General features: G+C 39.7%; 1 protein-coding gene across 4 annotated transcripts in view; it reads right to left on the bottom strand.

Moving 5' to 3' along the window:
• Positions 1-10,833: 10,833 nt before the first annotated feature.
• Positions 10,834-13,230, bottom strand: part of wdr45b (WD repeat domain 45B) — a 42,047-nt gene continuing 39,650 nt past the window's right edge. For 2 of the 4 annotated variants that reach the window (XM_041217205.1, XM_041217208.1), the window contains exon 10: positions 10,834-13,152. In XM_041217205.1, coding sequence (XP_041073139.1) covers positions 13,025-13,152 — 128 coding nt within the window. In that variant the 3' untranslated portion in view covers positions 10,834-13,024. The remainder of the gene's footprint in view (positions 13,153-13,230) is intronic. The other 2 variants (XM_041217206.1, XM_041217209.1) reach the window with 1 other exon arrangement.

Genomic DNA, 13,230 nt, shown 5'->3' with positions numbered 1-13,230 from the left:
TTTAATTTGAATTACTGGTGTCTTTTTTAAGCATTTCAAAAACGGCGACTGCCTGTACCAACACCAGCAGTTTGCATTTTATACTCTCCTGAAATGGGGGTTGCTTGTATGCAAAGATTTTTTGAGGCTTCAAAGGTCAGCTTATAATGGTAAGTTTGAGCTGACTTATCTCAGTCATTTTATAAAATTGATCCATGGCTCTGGTGTGAAGATGGATCCATATGACATACCACTAACTTTAGGTGTCTTCCAAGTGTACCCCTCTGGAGTACTGCATTCAGACCTGGACACCACGCCTTAGAAAGGATATATTGATTTTATGGCAAGGTGAAGTGCAGATTCACCAGAATGTGTTACAATCTCAGTAGGGATCAGTGACTTTTAATTTAAAGTAGACAAAATAGAAAATCCCAGTTATTTACTAAAGAAATGAAGCCACAAGATTCCACAGTTTAAAACAGAAGAATTTTTCTATACAAGAGTCAACAAAGCAAAAACTAAATACTATCTATCCTATCCTCTAACATCCAGAAATCCACAAATTGTGGTCGAATATAAACTATAAATTGCACATTAAAGGTCCGATACAACTAAGATCTTACAAATTGACTCAGCAGCTCATTCGGATTTTAGTGATCTAAGTGAGTTACAAAGCCCTTCAAACACTGACTTTCAGCTCCAATTCTTCTGGGAGCTATCCTGATCCTCAGCTCACCAGCACACAACCAGTACGAGTTCCACGGGCCTGGTCTTCAACATAAGTGGCACACATCTGCAGAATTTGCTCAACTTGGTCTGGATGGCAAAGACTATAGATGTTATTCTCTAGGAACAGAAACGGCTGTAGAAACATATTCTCTCCACTTATTCTCAGCTTCTGGATCTAACAACCTCTTGAGTCTTCAGCGTTCTTCAGTCTCCTGTTCTCCTCCAGTGGACTCAACAACTGCTACTGCACAGCTTGGTCTGAACTGTGTCCTTTTGTGCCTTTCCGTGAGGATTAGTTTCAATTTTCCAACCTCTGCTTGCTCCTGATTTCCTTTAAAACTGGGAAGTTCAGTTTCATTTCTCTGTTTACCCTTCCTGCTTCTCTTTTAGTTTCATTTTTGTTCAGCTTCTGTTTTGAGGTAGGTTTTAAATTACTTTATAAATATAGATCCCCTCTCAAATGATACTGGGATTAAAAGGGTTAAATGAGTAGACCAGCCTGCAAACACTAGAGTGTATTCTAAGGTCAGATGCCTTGCATGATTGCCCTTAACGTTATAGAAATGAAAAATTAAGATGCAAGATGCTGCAATGAGCAGGTCTTATGAAAACTTTTAGGAATAAAATAAAGTTTAGAAAAAAAAATCTTAACACTTTTTTGTTTACTCCTAGAAATATTAGACAAAAGTGAAATACTCTGGATGCAGGAAATATGAAATGAAAATAGAAAATACTGGAAATATTTAGCAAGTGTTAAGAAACACAAGTCCTTACCTTGATTTAAAGTCAGAGGCTGGGAACTCAGTTCCCAGTGGGCTTTGGGTCCCCAGCGCACACGTCAGCTGGGAAGTGGCCGCACATGTGCAGCTGGTATTTTCTCCTTCGAGCCAAGAATCAGCCCTGCATGCCTGAGCAGAAGAGAGGAAGCCAAACGACATGAAAAGCAGGTCAGGTGACCTGAAACCAGAGCACCATTCCAGAGAAGGGGACAGGGAGAAGTCCTATTAGAAAGATCCTTTGTCCTGGGGACAAAGACAGGGATCAGAAAGAGGTCCCAGGCAAGCGACAGAGACAGGAGTCAGAAATAGGTCTTGATAAGTAAAGTTGAAAGAAAGGAGCAGAGAAATAGGCTCTGAATTAAAGACAAAGCTGCAAGGAGCAGATCTGAAGCAAAGTGGGCTCAAGAGAACCCCTAAAGATCTGAGGAGGCAGCTGAAGGTTCGTGACTCCTTACTGTGAGTTTTTGAAGCAGACCACTTCACGTGGTCAAAGATCTGAAATTGTGCTAGGAAGGTGAAGCTTAAGTGTACTCTGAGATCCAGGGGAAGGAATCTTGCAAGGTGAGATTGAAAACCTCAAGGTGCATCTTTATTGAGGCTGTCCAGGTGGGGGCGCCATTCGAAGGGAATTCCTAGGCAAGTTCTTCAAATGTGGAAATTGGAAACTCTTGTGAGAAATACAAAGTTTCCATGAGACTGGTTGGCTCATGATGTGTCAAACATCTGGGTGGGTTGTTGAGAAATCCATGGAATCTGCTTTGGTCACACCTGTCATTTATTTTGGAATGCAGTTTGTCTGATCACAATTCACCTGTTAATTCTAATGTACCTCATACTTAGCCTGAATATTAGAGTATATGATAGATACTGTAAATTGTTTTATCTTATACAAATTCATTTTACATGTCTGTAAAGGTATTGCTGGGAATAAAAGGAACAATGAATTGAAATCATTTTCTTGTGTTTGTATTGAGATCTTTCCAACCTTTTTGTCTGGTGTAATATAGTTCATTTTATTTGTTTAATAAATGTTTTATTCTTTTGTGTTAACAGTTCATCAGCAGACTCCTGTGAATTTGTTAAGTAACTTTCCTCCATGGTTTCTTAAAAAAATGTTAGGATCTATCAAGCCAGGTTTCACTCTGGGATCTGACTTGTCCAGTATTAACATCAGATGGAACCTGACTTGTCCAGTATTAACATCAGCTGGGATCGTAACACAAGTCTGCAGCATCTGTGGAGAGAAAGAGTGTTAATGCTTTAGGTCAATGACCTTTCATCAGAACTGATGAATTGCATTCCTATAAAGGTCATTGACCTGAACCATTAGCTCTACCTACCCCTTTTTGTCTCTCTATCTCTCTCTGCGCAGATGCTGCCTGATCTGCTGAGTATTTCCAACATTTTCTGTTACAAAAATACTGGACATGGGCAATAATCACTGCTTGCCTAAAAATCAAGAATAATCCAATGAAGAATCTAGTTACTTTCCATTCGGGATAGAAGGTCAATGCACCATCAGGCTGGACATTTTGGGCAACCAATGGTAAGCCTGTGGGGGCAGAGTGGTTGGTGCTCAGAGGTCACGTGAAGAAACCTCCAGGAATATGTTCAACCTGAATTGGCAACCCTATTAATCCCTTGAGTATAGAAGTGTAAAGGGTGATCTAATTGAAGTGTTTAAGATGGTTAGAGAACTAGATAGTGTTGATACTTCCTCAAGTAAGGAGCCAGTAAAATCGGCCATAACCTTAAAATTAATTAGAGCTAGGTTGTTCGGGGGTGATATCAGGAAGCATTTCTTCACATAAATGGTAGTGGAAAATCGGGAGCCCTTTCCCTCAAATAGCTGTGGAGACTGGGTCAGTTAAAAAAACTTGAAAATAAGCTGAATAGATTTGTGTTAGTTAAGGGTGTTAACAGATATGGAGCAAAGGGTAAATTGAGTTGAGCTGCTGATCGATCTGGTTAAATGATCTGCTGTTCCTACTTGCTACAGGTTACTTTTTAAAAGCTTTCACTCAATTCAATCCATTTCTGTTTATCTCAAATTAAGGAATATCCAATAAAATATTCCCACATTTGAGATCCCTTTGAAAAATAATAATTATAGTCTGATGATGATAACCAATCTTTGTGTTTGATTAGTTTCGTCAATAATTTTGCATTGCCTGGAATCTTTGGGTAATTATTATAAAATTAATCCTTTTTCATTAATTAAGCAGAAGGAGATCACTTCATTATTTACATGTGTCTTGTTACAATACACAATAAATTCATTATCTGAGGTCCAGTCTGGCAAATGGAAAAGCAGTACTCTGAATAAATTCAGAATTTCACTCCTTGACAACAAAATGTTCATCATAAATTCTATGATTTTTTTTGCAGCAGGTTCCACCATTGACACCAGTGCTGGAATGTGACAACTGACAGGAAATGGTAGGATTCCAAGTGCATGAATCATAATTTTCAAGTGCAGAGTGCCACTCTGAGGGGGGAAAAATCACTAATCTCTAATGTGCTTGATCCCAGTTAAAATCTGAGGTGTTGAATCATATATTGATCCTTGGGAAGCTTGCTGAAACCTGCAGGCTGGCACTTCCCAACCACGCACTTTTTGTTTTCACTTAATGCAGCATGCCCTGAAATAACCAAGAATATTAACCATGATGTGTGAGTTGCATTATTGCTGATGTCAATGCTGTAATATGTTACAATCCCAGCTGAGGTACCACTGGACAAGCATGATCCCAGAGTGGAACCTAGTTTGATAGACCCTAACTTTTGTTTGTTTAGATACATGGAAGGGAGCTACTGAACAGAGCCATAGGAGTCAACTGATGAACTTTTAACAAAAGAATAAAATATTTACTCAACAAGAAAAGGTGAACTATAATACAATACTCCTACACTCACGATTATACCTTTACAGATGTATACAGATTTGTAAGGATAACACAAGTTACAAAAGCTTTCTTAAACTCTAACGTACACAGTCCATGTAAACCTATAGCAACCTTGTGGTCAGACATGCCACATTCTGAAACCAAGTGACAGATGCCACCTCAAACAGATGCAATGGTTCTCTCCTCAACTCCCACCACATGCTTGTCACACTGAGCACCAACCAGTCTCACTAAATTTCATGCTTCACCCTAGGGTTTCCACTGTCCAAGACCTCACCTTGGAATCTTCTCCCAAACCGACGCTTTCTCTCACGCCTTCCGCAAGCATTCACTTCCAGGGTTTTGAAGTTTCCTTCTGATGTTCCTCTTCCCTGCGTCACCACATGCATTCAAGCTGTCTTCCATGCACACTCGCTCACCAACTCCGCATTAGCAGTACACCATTGCTTCACATGCCGATAACAGTTATAGACCTTCAGTTGTCTCTTTGGACCTTCTTGCCTCTTGCAAGCTGTTCTCACTTTAAATCTGCTTTCTGCAGCTTTTGTCTCTTTAAATCTGAAGCATGGAGCTTTTCTCTCTGCCCCTTGCTCTTCACTTCACTTAACAGGACCTTTTTCCCAAGCTCCTGTCCTTCCTTTGACTAGAACGTCTTTGGACTTTCCTTCTTCCACTCCAGGATTTATCAGGGTTTTCCTTAGCTTGGGACTAGTTATCTGTCCATATTGCTCCAGTCTCCCCTGGCAGCAACTTTCAGAACCAACTGCACTCAAACAGCTTCCAAAATAACTGCTGTTTCTCTTCTTGTGTGTGTGTCTGTGGGAGGGATCTGCCTCTCTGGCCCCCTGTTGCTAGGCAACATTCCAATCCCTTTACCCTTGTATGTTTACCTTTTCTTTAGGGATCGTAAACTCATTAGAAATGCAGCATCTTTCTAAAGTGAAACTAAAACTCCATTTGACCTTTCTTAATAAACAGATACAGAAATACAAATCAAACTTAAACTTTAAAGCTAAAACTCGTTCCTAAAGCCCACAAATACCAAAATAATTTACATAAACTATCTCTATTTCCTAACATATTAACACTAACTGTTAAACATCTACAATAACAAAAGGAGCTTACGTTTATATAGTACTTTGAAAATAGAAAATGCCGTAAGGTGCTTTACCGAGAAGTAACCAATAAGATTGTTTACTGAGCCAAACAAGGAGTTATTGGGAAGGGCGGCCAAATCTTTGGTCAAGAAATTGGGTTTTGAGAAGGCTCCTAAAAGATTCGACAAGGAGTTTGGCAGAGGATTATAGAGCATAGACCTAGACTGCTGCAGTAACAATATTGATGGTAGGATGAGGGAAAGGGTGAATATACAAGAAGCCAGATCAGATGCACAAAGGGTTTGGGAATGCTGTAGAACTTGAGGAATTTACAGAGATAGAAAGGGGGTTAGAAATGGAAGGATTTAAACACAGGGAACAGGATTTTAAATTGGAGGTAGTGTCCATAAGTCAGTGGAACTTGGCTAGATCAGGACAAGTGGGCAATGGGATATGGGTAACGGAATTCTGGATCAGCTGAAGTGTAGGATAAGAGTGGGGGATGTGAGATCACCAGGAGAACATCAAAATTATCAAGTCTCGAGACGACCAAACCATAGATGAGGGTTTCAGCAGCAGATGGAAACAGGATTAGGCAGTTCAACCATCCAATAGATCATAACTGATCTATATCTCAACTTCATTTACCTATCATGTCTTCATATCCCTTAATACCCTTAACTGACAAAAGTCTATCAATATTGGTCTTGAAAATTTCAATTAACCCAGCAGCTACAGCCTATTGGGGGGAAGGTCTTCCTCTATCCTAAGGGGAAAAATGCATCTTGATTTCATTTTCAGCTGACCTACCTCAAGTTTATGCCCTCGTGTTCTGATTTCCTTCACCATATGAAATAGCTTCTCTGTAACTACGCTATTAAATCCCATTATCATTTGAAACATTTTGATTCAACCTCTGAAATGAAAGGAACGTGAACATAGTTTATATAACCTGTCCACAATTTACCCTTTGACTTCCAGTATCACTGTGGTGAATCTGGACTGTATCCCCTCCAAGGATGATACATCTTGGTACCCAAACTGAGTGCAGTATTCCAGATGGGGATCGGGGCAAGGTTTTGAACAACTGAAGAATTACATCCTCACTTTGCCTTTATTTGAAGGGTTGAATGCTTATGTTCCATCAATCTTTTTGATTACTTACTGTACTTTTGGTGATTTGTGTACATGGACACCTAGTCTCTCATTGCTAAGAAATATTCCAATTTCTCTTTGTTGGATCCAAAGTGGAAAAGCTCACACTTTCCCATATTGAACAAGTTCTGCTTCTGTCAAAAAAGCAAATAGATTCTGTCGAGGTATGAACCAGGGAACAGTTGTTGCCTGAAAGCTTTGATTTAATTGAAAAAGGTGCAATGCCTGGACATATTCTCTTTTTTTTATTAATTCACTCATGGGATGTGGGCATTGCCGGCTGGGCCAGCATTTACTCCCCATCTCTAATTGGTCTTGAGAAGGTGGTGGTGAGCTGCCTTCTTGAACTGCTGCAGTCCATGTGCTGTAGATGCACCCACAGTGCTGTTAGGGAGGGAATTCCAGGATTTTGACCCAGTGACAGTGAAGAAGTAGCGATATATTTCCAAGTCAGGATGGCGAGTAACTTGGAGGGTAACTTCCAAGTGGTGGTGTTCCCATCTATCTGCTGCCCTTGTCCTTCTAGATGGTGGTGGTTGTGGGTTTGGAAGGTGCTGTCTAAGGAGCTTTGGTAAATTCCTGTAGTGCATCTTGTAGATGGTACACACTGCTGCTACTGTGCGTCGGTAGTGGAGGGTGTGAATGTTTGCGGATGTGGTGTCAATCAAGTGGGCTGCTTTGTCCTGGATGGTGTCAAGCTTCTTGAGTGTTGTGGGAGCTGCACTCATCCAGGCAAGTGGGGAGTATTCCATCATACTCCTGTAGGTGCCTTGTAGATGATGGACAGGCTTTGGGGAGTTAGGAGGCGAGTTACTCTTCGCAGGATTCCTAGCCTCTGACCTGCTCTTGTAGCCACAGTATTTCTATGGCTAATCCAGTTCAGTCTCTGGTCAATGGTAACACCCCCCCCCCACCCCCAGGATGTTGATAGTGATGGATTCAGTGATGATAATGCCATCGAACAAGGGACGATGGTTGGATTCTCTCTTGGTGGAAATGGTTATTGTCTTACACTTGTGTGGTACGAATCTTATTTGCCACTTGTCAACTGAAGCCTGGATATTGTCCAGGTCTTGCTGCATTTGGACATGGACTGCTTCAGTATCTGAGAAGTCACGAATGGTGCTGAACATTATGCAATCATCAGCGAACATCTCCACTTCTGACCTTATGATGGAGGGAAGGTCATTGATCAAGCAGCTGAAGATGGTTGGACTGAAGCCACTAGCCAGTAATGTCCTGGAACTGAGATGACTGACCTCCAACATCCACAACCAACTTCCTTTGTGCTAGGCATGACTCCAAATAGTGGAGGGTTTTCCCCCTGATTCGCATTGACTCCAGTTTTGCTAGGGCTCCTTGATGCCACACTCAGTCAAATGCTGCCTTGAGGTCAAGGACAGTCATTCTCATCTTTCTGTTTACAGAGGACAGGGGCCTGTGTAAGAATATATGTAGCTTCTAACAAGAATAAGTGAGCCATATTGTGAGCCTAACTGATAACCTTAAATTGGTTGTTAGTGTAATTCTGAGCACACTCAGGATTGTACAGCAAGCACTGTCCAATCACAGAATCACATCTAATGTTGGATGCTGTTCTGAGTTTTGCAAGCACAGGCTGGTTGGGCACGGTCAGTACTCTGCCTGTTGCAAACAACCGAAGGGACATGCTGTTTGATAAGACTCATCAGTCATAGGGACATATAGTGCCTACATACCTGGTATCACACTGGCACTGAAATTCAAATACCACGTTACTCATTTGTGTGGCAGGCAGGGCATCTTTTTGGTTTGGCGGCAGCATCCTGTTAGTGGAGAATACCACTCATGTTGCCACTGCATAGTAGCGGCATGAGATGGCTAACTTCACTTGTTGCTCAAATTTTTGAGACACCTCACCCTTCCAGGGTAATTTAAGGTAGAATGGACACTTTCCAGCCCCAAACGTGGCTGCTTTAGAGGCTGCACGACATACAGCAAACAATGATCTGATCGGGTACACTCCATAGTATAATTTATTTGCACCCAATTTTGGCATCGCCGGCTGCTCGCATAGATTGGTGGTAGCAGTGGAAATTCTATCCTAGAAGCAGCTTCTGAATAACACTGATCCCAAATAAAGGCCTCATTCAAATTAGGCACTGCCTCAAGACCAAAGTTTGATCAGTAGTCCCTGCTTCCTAATGCAAAATAGGTTCACAAGACAGCAAACTGATATATGGGGCAGAATTTTCTGCCTGTCGGGCGGGCAGTGTTGTAGCAGGCGGGTGCGGATCAGTGCCCCATCGCCATTTTACTGCGCTCCCTGTGCCGGGGAGGGGGGTTGCCTGACTCGGGAGTGCGCACATGTGCGTGAAAGAGCACAGAAATCTCCCTGAGGCACAAGGGTGCCTCAGGGAGATTAGTTTTAAGTCCAAAAAGTTTAATGAAGTGGCGAGATAATTTTTACAACATGTCCCCTTGTGTGAAACTGTCACATGAGCTGGGACATGTGCATTTTTTTTCTGAAAATTTTAAATCATTCATGAAACCTCACCCCGCCTGTGGATGAGGTTCAATGAAAAATGTGAAGGCTGCCTGGGCTCTTGGCCTGCTGGACAGCTCAGCTGATTGCCTTCATAGGCCTTTGACAGTTCGGTGGGTACGCAGCTAAGTCAGCTATGCGCCCACCGAACTGGGCCCCGCTCCCACTCGCTGAGCCAAAGATTCTGCCCACGATTAAGTTCATCAGCCTTAACCTTTGAAATACTCACTAGCAATTTGGAAATGGAAGACAATTGTGTCCATTGAATAGCCTTCATCCACAAAGATGTCTTACATAATTGCTTTTGAAATTACAAAGTCCTTAGGTTATATAAAGGCAAATTATATATATATATTAGTACTCTAGATGTCCAATAGGTTACTGAAAAAGGACCAATCTGCATTATAATTCCTCCCCAGTTTTCCCCCCATTATATTGTTTTTCCCCAGATATTAAGATTAGCTGGTCTAGAATTTCTAGGCCTATGGTTCACTTTTGTTTTTGAATATCAATTGAGATTCTTCAGTTGGGGGGCCAGTTAGCTAGAATATTGCCAACAGTGCTGGCTGTGGGAGTTTATAGAAGGCTGCCTTTGCCTACGCTTGATGCAGAGTGGTACCCCACAAGCTATGTAACACTTTGTCTCTCTGCAAGTGACGCCGATGGTCCTTTTGCAGTCTGCAATCCTGCTTCATTCAGTCGTGAATGGTGGTGGACAATTGATTAAGTAATGTGAGGAGGCAGCTCAGTGAACTTCACATCCTAATGTTTTAAACTTCTTTGATACCTGTTTTAGGATTTCTGTTTTTATAAAATTTGACCAGTCTTAATTTGACATTGTGAACAATTGTAATCAATCTGCTATTTACTGATCAGCTCTGGTCTTTCTTTTGAACATAGCCTTTAAACAAGCTTGACTCCAACGTGCCATTTAATAAACCTAACCAGAAATGACCTCTTGCTATTTTCTGCATTCTGCCCTTCCATTGCCTTACTTACCTCTCTGAACCTCAGAAGTCTTTTCTACAGTCCTAGGACACTAGGCTTAGCTTCATCGTATCTTTTAATTGCCATGGTTGGATTTGATCCAGTATCCCCAGAGCATTAAGCAGGATCTAGTGACATAACTACAATGTACCCCTAATGATTGGCTAATAGGAAAAACTGTGTAAATACGAAGGTGAGTGTAGCGAGCTTTGCTCAGGGACTCAGCCAGACAAGACAGTAAATAGTTGAGCTAAAGTCCTGCCTTTCATGGAGGTTATATTCCCATGAAACCTCGCAAACAGCAAAACCGCAAATGACAAACATGCTTTACAATGGGGCTCAATTAGGTGAATTGCAAAGCATAGAACTAGTGCTGCAAATATCTCTACCCTATTTAAAGAGAATCCATCAATTATTTTCATTACCAGTTTCTCAGCCTTTTTTAACCCCATCCAACTAAAACTATAAATTAAATTAAATATTATGATGTAGTATAAGGAAAGATGACAAATTAAGCACAACCCAATTGGATTATGCTTTGGACCGAGAGTAGTTTAGAATTAATGCTGCATCTTCCTTGCAATAGTACAAATTAATTGTTTAAAGTTACTACATATGATCTTATTAGTGCGTGGAAACCAGATAAAATACAAAAAAAATGACATGGGTCAAACAAATTAGTGAAAAAATTTAATACAATCAAACATTTTTCGTAAAAAGTGGACACAACTGTGAGCTTTTCTCATTAACAGAATTTACACAGGCACACGCTTGTATGTACATCATTTTTACTTGATTTTAATTTACACTACAGAACCCAGAAGTGAATGAACAATGGGTGCTCAAAACACTGGCTAACATTAGCAAAGAAAGGTGCATTATGAAGTTATCTTAAGAACTCATTAGATTCAGTTCAATAACTGTACAATTACAGGAACATAGCTATAGTAAAAGCTATAGTGAAAACTGTTAATTACATGTAACAGCACGCTTAATCCAATGCCGTTTCAACTGTAAATTTCCTGAAGCTTATTGGAAGCAGTTTTGTAGAAACCTTAAGCTGAATTTTTCAATATGTCTGCATGCAGTTGTCCTATTAATTACAATTTCAAACTGTATTATGTTTGAGGTACAGTGCTGCACATATTTTAAATTCTATAAAAGCAGGAAAGATTATAGTGTAACTTTGCTGATTAACAGTAGTTTGTCAGTTACATTTGTGAACCTTTTCTGTCCATAAAATATAGCAAATATTATTGGACCACCTCCACATATGAACCATATCTCTGTACATGCCAACAGAAAATTCATAATAAATCTACATTAGTCTGGATAAATAAATAGACTTTAACATTTGAAAGAAAGTCAGTTTTCACTTAGGTCTATTCTGACAATCTCCAGGAAAAACCCTGTGGGATAACAATCATACTAAGTAATCCTTTCCTACAAGATACCACTGATCAAAAACTGCCAAAATATTTAATAAAATGCTATGCATTTAATGAACTAGTTTTTGTTCAAACACCCAGTCTGATTAAGGAAATATTTGCAGAAAAAGCTTTTGATTACTTGCCAGCCTTTAATGAAATTGAAACCCAAACTGGATGTTAAGTCAGGTCACAGGGAGGATTTTTCTAAGAGTTTGTGGTGGTCTAATTAGGTTAAACTATTACAACGGTTAAAATTAAACTTAGTTGTCAAATTTAGGGAACAAATAAATTCATAAGATTGCTTACCCTTTGAAAGTTAGATTGAATGCAAAAGGTGATCAATACAAAATTAGTTTTAAGCCACTAAATTTTAATGTAGAGGTTTGTATTAGTTTATTCTGCAAAAACTACAGTGATTTGTTCTCAACATGGATGCCAATTTATTCACTGAAGTGCACCAGATACAGACAAGTACAAATGTCTGAATCCCCATCAGACAAAAATAAATCTCACCTTTCCTTTAAAAAAAAAGTATCAGGCCTTCTTTCAAAGAAAAATTAATCTACATCAGCAATATACAAGTTATTAGTGTGTAGACTACATTAAAAACAGCATTTTGTAACTAGAAATGAGTTTTGTACTGTACATACATTTAGCACAAAACTTATGATAACAAACTGGGCAACTTGTTCTAAGCAGACACCAGAATATAACTTTCTGTACTCATGGATTTCAAACTGGAAAAGCAAAATTCACTGTGCACTTAACTCCATGAGCTGACCTGAAGTTAACAATTTAGCTGTTAACAGGATTGTGCAATTTGATGTCCATTTAAGCTTTTCACATTCACAGGCCACAAAATATAGTTAGAATGGAACAGAGTTGAGATGCCGTACCATCCTTTGGGCTTGCGTCTTTGACGAGTAATTGCTCACATTAGGCAATGTTAATTTCCTGTGTCAGCAAGCAAACCAAACTAAGGAAAAACCTGCTTCAAAATTTCATACCGTAAAGATCCAGTCACAAAGAAACAAGTTTAAATAGGCACAATCAGTTCAAGAGTTCTTTTATGAAAGAAAAGTTTGAAGGATTGGTTACTTCCTTATGGTCACAAAGTTTAAGTGTTTCTATTCATTTTAATAAAAAGTGGATTCTTCCCCCAACCCAAAACATTCCAGAAAAGAATTGGAAAATGATAAAAAAAAAATAATAAACAGAGACATCTGTATGCTGTCTGCCTAGTGGTCCATTGCTGGAGGTTCATTATATTCCTCATTTTATCATTGTTTAGTCACGTAACACTTTTTCCTCTTTTAGGTGGCAGGCTAAAGCAACAGGCAGACCGGTTTGAAAAGTAATTATCCGCATTCATATCTTTTGCCATCATATCTTATCATCTGTCATTTCCAGGAATTGGGCATAGACATCCCTGGTGCATTCACCTTTGGTGTTGAATAAGAATTTGTAGTAGCTGCCATCTGCACAAATTGCTGCAACAGAACAGACCAGATTGCTGAACTTTATTTCTAAGGAAAATTAGTTTCTGTTCAGCATTTTTATAACTACCTGAAATTAAATAAAGGTTAAAATAATCTCATCATAAAATGAACAAAAAATAAAGAGGAAATTATTTGGTTGGTTAAC

The sequence above is a fragment of the Carcharodon carcharias genome, chromosome 22, assembly GCF_017639515.1.
Source record: "Carcharodon carcharias isolate sCarCar2 chromosome 22, sCarCar2.pri, whole genome shotgun sequence".
NCBI classification, from domain to species: Eukaryota; Metazoa; Chordata; class Chondrichthyes; order Lamniformes; family Lamnidae; genus Carcharodon; species Carcharodon carcharias.
This window is presented reverse-complemented; position numbering and strand designations above follow the sequence as displayed.